At 33.4% G+C, this 6,000-nt stretch overlaps 1 protein-coding gene across 4 annotated transcripts in view; it reads left to right on the top strand.

The window, feature by feature from the left end:
* Positions 1–5,526, top strand: part of HYCC1 (hyccin PI4KA lipid kinase complex subunit 1) — an 89,670-nt gene extending 84,144 nt beyond the window's left edge. For 2 of the 4 annotated variants that reach the window (XM_082631925.1, XM_082631924.1), the window contains one exon: positions 676–5,526. In XM_082631925.1, the coding sequence (XP_082488051.1) occupies positions 676–1,250 (575 nt within the window). In that variant the 3' untranslated portion in view covers positions 1,251–5,526. The remainder of the gene's footprint in view (positions 1–675) is intronic. The other 2 variants (XM_082631927.1, XM_082631926.1) reach the window with 2 other exon arrangements.
* The last annotated feature ends 474 nt before the right edge of the window (positions 5,527–6,000 follow it).

Here is a 6,000-nt window from a genome sequence, read left to right on the forward strand (position 1 = left end):
ATGCTCTTTGGAATAGTCATAGCTCTGCTCTCTGAGTAAACAGTTATGAAAATGAGGCAGAAAATTGCTTCCAAAATAATTTTCTGCTTATGTTTTGAGATTTAAAATTACTTTTTTATCTTTGTATTTTTGCCATCTTTGATATGAAGGAGAACGTATAAAGAATTTTAACAAGTTTGAGCTTGTGATACTTATGGTCTGTATATTTTTCTCTTAGTAAAATAATCTAGAATGTGTAGTGCAACCTTTAAAAAAATCTTTGAAACATTTTAATACCATTTTTTAAAAAGTTCCTTTGTATGATCATTGATTTTACACTGCTTTGCTACTGGGGGAGAGTTTACCTCTAGTTTTACTGTGTGGTATTTTTCCTAATTGTTTCTGATCTTTTGCATGAATAGTAAGAGAACTTTTTCTAAAAACACAGTGGGGTGTGGTTTATGGCATGCTTTTCGTTTAATACACTCTAAATTACTCTTATTTAATTATAATGAACTATTGTTGACATTTTATAGAATGTTTTGATTATCCTTTGATTTTGGTCTATAATCTTTTGCTTTACATATTATGCTAAAATTTAATGTATTTAAAGTATACTTGATTTGGTATGAATCATGAAAAAACAATTACTTAAAATGCTTAATGTTAATTAATCTTTGTTATTTCTTTGTTTAGGAAATACAGAATTAACAGGTCAAGAAGAACTGATGGAGATATCTGAAGTTGACGAGGGATTTTATTCCAGGGCTGCGTCTAGTACCAGCCAGTCGGGTTTATCAAACAGTAGTCAAAATTGTAGTAACAAGGCAAGTGTAGGAAAGACTCAGAGACGGTCAGGAGGAAACAAAACTGGAGGAAAAGAAAAAGAAACTGCAGGGGAGTCTTGCAAAGATCACTTTGCTCGAAAACAAACTCAGAGAGCCCAAAGTGAGAACCTCGAGCTTCTCTCCTTGAAGAGACTTACATTAACAACCAGCCAATCTCTGCCTAAACCTAGTAGTCATGGTTTGGCTAAGACCGCTGCGACCGTATTCAGTAAATCCTTTGAACAAGTTAGTGGTGTCACAGTCCCATATAACCCATCATCTGCTGTTGGCTGTGGGACTGGGACAGATACCAATAGGTTTTCTGCTTGTAGTCTGCAAGAAGAAACGCTTATTTACGTTTCTGAAAGGACTGAACTTCCAGTGAAGCATCAAGCAGGTCAGCAGGGACCTCCTAGTATTAGCATTACTTTGTCCACAGATTAATCTATAAGAGTTTTCTCACGTAACCAGTGAATCAGAAAATATGACTTTGCTTCTTCATGAAAGTTCCCAGGGTCGTCTTTTCATCCCTGTTCCTGACAGGAGCCCTGATGTCTTAAATTCTGAAGGCTACCTTGACTTTATGAAGGGAATAATGTCTAGGTTACAGTAAGTTGAAATATGGTTTTGTTATTTCTTGGTTGTGTGTTTTCCCCTTGGCTTGAGTCTTTTTTTTTTTTTTTTCTTACTTTCTTATTTGTTTCTGTTGCCCTAAGATTGTCAGTGTGACAATACATTTTGGCAGGTTGTCTGATCAGTTTGGTTACAGCTCATGAGAGGTTATGAGTCTTTTTCTTTAATAACTCCTGTTTTGGTAGCTGTATGTTTGACCTTCAGTGTAAAAGGGAATCTCCTTGCATGAGAACAGTTTTTTCAAGGATGAGGCTGCGGTACAACTCCAGGAATTCTACAGCTGGCTGTTTAGCGAGCCAGTCTGAAAAACAGGCATGTGAAAAAACAAAAATGATATGTATGAAAAGTGCCTGCTAAAAATGTTTGTAACCAGATCATCTTTAAGATTAGTAGAACAGTTTATATAAAGCACTGGAAAATGCCTGGTAACTCCGTAACCTAAAATATTACATGATTCCAGGGGATGGGAAGAGGGGTTTCCATTGTTATCTTTGGAACATTTTTATAACAGAAATCAGATTGCTAGTAGATGTGCTGTTTTGAAGTGTTTGATCTGGATTTAGCAGGTGAAGATCCCTTTCAGTTCCTAAGATGTAATAGGCCATAAAACTGACTTACCCTGCTGCTGGACTTCGGAAATCCTACTTAGTTTGGATTCCCACAATTCAGAGCACACATCATTGAAGACTTTCTGGAAATCATTGAATTTTGCAACCCATCTCTCAAGATACCAGTGTTTACCATATTGAATTGTTTGTCTACAAATGAAGGAAATTAGGTAAATTTTTCATCTATAAAATATCGTTGAAAGAAAATAAAAATAGTGAAATATGGACAAAGGACATTTATATATTAACTAATTTAGGGTTATATATGTTTGTGTTCTTAAATTTAAAATTTTAAGTGTGAAAAATATTAAATGTGTTTCCTGTTTTGTGAACAGGCCTATTTGAAATGTTCTGTTATGATAGAAAGAATAATCAATGTAGTTGCTCCCAACCAAAAAATAAAAATAAAAAGGCAATATGGCAGAAGCTAAACAAACTTGTATGTAGCTATAGAGAGTCAGGTGACGTCCAGATGGATGTAAAAATTTGATGTTTGCTAGTGGTGGTCATTTCAGCTATGGTTGAGGTTCCTTATAAATCAAGTATACTTAAGTAATAATCTAGGGTAAGAGAGAGAAAGCAGGGTTGAGGATGAGAGAATAAGTTGACTGGGGAGGAAGATGTAGGGAGCTGTCCCCTTGTTAGTGGTTAGTACACAGTAGTTTCCTTATTCACAGTCTTTAGCTGTGGTCACACAGAGAAAATGCTAGTTTTCCTCTTGTACCTGCTTATGCAGAGCTCAAATATGTGAAAAATTTGTTATGTATTGAAGACTGCTAAAGCATTTTCACTATGAATGCAGTTTTGACCATAACTGCTTTGGCTATCGTTTTAAATCCAGTTCTTCAAAAAGCATGAACTAGTTTTTATTCAGTAACCCTGAATAAAATATGGTTTTTAATGTAAGTGAATTTGATTTTTTTAGTGCCAGTGATAGAAATGGAATAAGATCTATTGGCATACATTGTAGGGAAAAAAAAAAAAAAAGCAAAGCAACCAGACAGTGAAAGTTGATAAAGTATTAACTTAATAGAAATCCTGTCTACAATTTAAATCCTGCGTACAATTACTGTGAATTTCCTATTGTCTTTTTGTAATTCTTTAACAAAGAATTTCCCCTAGGCATAGCTACTGACAATATTAATAATAGTCTTAAGAACTAATTTAAAAGATTGGCATTGGAGGCAAGTTAAGGTGCTTAGGAAACATTATAGAATAAGTTTGAGGAAACATTAGCTGGCACAAATAAGAGATCAGATTTTAATGTTCAGCTGTTGTAATGGAACCTCATTTTGTTACTATTCTAGATCATTGCTGTTATAAATCATTGTGGTCTGAGGACCAGTAAGGAACATTGGCATTACCTGCCATCTTGTTAAAAATGCAGAATTTCAGAGCCACCTTAGATCTACTGAATCATAATCTGCCTTTTAATAAGATCTCAGGTGATTATTATGTACATTAAAGTTTGAGAAGACAGTATCAAAGTGCAAACAAATCACTTATATAATATTTAGAATTCTCAGTGGTCTCACAGCCCTAGATCAAATATGTTGGATACTAGATCATTATAATCTTCATTGTTTTTAAAGCTAATTAATTTTTTAAGTGTCAACTGACTTAAGTCCCCTAATTCTAAATTTTTAATGAATCTCATTTATTTTTACAATAAAAATGTTAACATTTTATATTCTTCTATTATTTGAAAATGGAGTCAGAGCTGTAGATGCCTACAATTTTAAGTATGAAAGGGGTACCACCCTTTTACACAATGCACAACAAATCTGCATGTGTTTTTTCTTTTAAAAACCCTGAAGGCTTACTCAAAGGAGTGGTTCTGAATTTTTGCTTCAAGTAGTTTATCCCAGTTAATTTTCTGGAATGTGGAGTTATGTTAACTGTAAAATTCTTTCGTAGTACCTTTGATACTATTTCAAATAAAGATTATACATTTGAAAATTTTTATAGCAGTTATTAATACTGGGTAATGCTAACTGTGGTAACAATGGTAATTATCCCTACTCTTCTTGTCCCATTCACTTTTCCAAATTTGAAAGTTGGAGTGGCTTTTGTAGGTCATTTTCTTAAGAAGATGCTGATGTGACCATTTGGTCACAGACCTTCTGTATATCCAGAGTAATACATTTTACCACAAGAAGGATTCTGCACAAAACTGGGGCCTTGCACCCCATAGCTCAGAGGATCTGTGCAGACATTGTAGTCCCATTCCACATTTTAAACCTCTAAAAGATTCTTGAAATTACCCAACCTCTCACTCTTCAGATACGCGACTATCTGGGATATTCTAGCGAAGCTGGGTGCCAGCTTTTCCGTTTTAGAATCCAAGTGCAGAGAGAAACAAAGACTTCAGGGGAGTGTCCCAGGGCAGGTGAGCACCCTGGAATTCCTTATTATACCACCATGGAACTTTTAAAGGCAGCTCTGTAGATTTGAAGAGTAGAAATTCTCAGTCCTTAAATGATTTCAGTGTGTTTTGAAAAAGCAATATTTCATTGCTCTTTTCAATTATGAAGTAACTGCTTAGCAAACATTATTCAATAATAATTATAAAAGTTATTAACTTTTAAAGACAATAAGTTAAAATAAAGGGAAATAAAAATTTTAAACCAAAATGGATGAAAAATGATCCCATTTTTAAGAGGTTTTGTCTATTTTGGAAGAATAAAATTAAAGTGTTGAAACCTTTACATTTAAATTGTAAAGAAAAATACACCCTGAGACCTAATTTTCAGCATATATTTAAAGTAAGGCTATTTAACGTTTAAGTCTATAGGCACAATAAGTCTACACTTTGTTAAAGGGAAGCACATCAAGGAAATATATATGTTAAATAACGTAACTGAAAAAATATTTTTTAAAAAGCCATTTAAAAAAAGAATAATTTGATGGGTACTTTAATTAATCATTGTAGATAGAAGTTAATGTATAATAGTGTCTTCCCAATCTTTGGATAAAAAATAAACTCTCTAGTCCTTTAATTAGCATGAATTTATACTTTTAGATTAATTGCTTAGTAAAATTATACTCAATACTTTGAGTTATTCACATTTATATTTAATATTGTTAAATTCTTCATCAGAGAACAGAAATATGTCGTCTTCTGTATTTTGTAACTTGTGCATACCTAAAGAGATTAGCAGTGAACGTTTTAGAAGATGCTTTTGTGTTTTTTAATAGTAGAGTTCTAGAGTACTTATGTCTTGATATGAAGTTTCTACTAGTAAACTGAAGGTCCTATTTCACATACAGTTATTTTCTCTTATGTGGAGTTTACTGTGTACCTCTTATCTTTATTTCTAATCACGTAGTGATACTAATCTTTTCATAGTAAATTGACTTGTTTCTAACCGTGTTCCTAGAGTTTACACTCCTAAAGAATAAATTATGACTTTGGATATTTTTATGTGCTCTCTACCTTTTTAAGGCTATGGAAATAAACTGGAGTTTAGTTTTTTGAAGTTTTGTATATTTGTGTAAATGTTCTCCATATGCAATACTTTATACAGCAGTGTTGCCTCTTGTTTTAATGAAATAAAAACTGAAAAAATATTTTTTCCAGATCACTTTACTAATTAAAAAATCATCATAAAATTTTGCAAAAGTCATGATGTGGAGGAAGAAATTAAAGGAGGAAGACTTAGGTGAGTTGAGCCATTGAGAGCTTTTGGGAGTAAGCCATAGGACAGTGACATCTCATTCCTGGCTTTACATTTTACATGGCTATGGATGAGAAGTGTGACAAGTTCATTAGTATCCATCCAAAAGAAGATGAGCTCCATGGGTCATGCACCAGTGACTGATTATTTGTCATACCAGAAGTACAGGCAAATTTAGATAACAGTGCTTTGCCCTTTTATCTTTCATATGGGTCTTTATCTCTTGAGTGCAGAGACTATATGCCCCTAGTTCCTAGCATAGGACTTTGTACATGG

The sequence above is a fragment of the Mesoplodon mirus genome (assembly GCF_964341445.2).
Source record: "Mesoplodon mirus genome assembly, chromosome: 9".
Classification (NCBI taxonomy): domain Eukaryota; kingdom Metazoa; phylum Chordata; class Mammalia; order Artiodactyla; family Ziphiidae; genus Mesoplodon; species Mesoplodon mirus.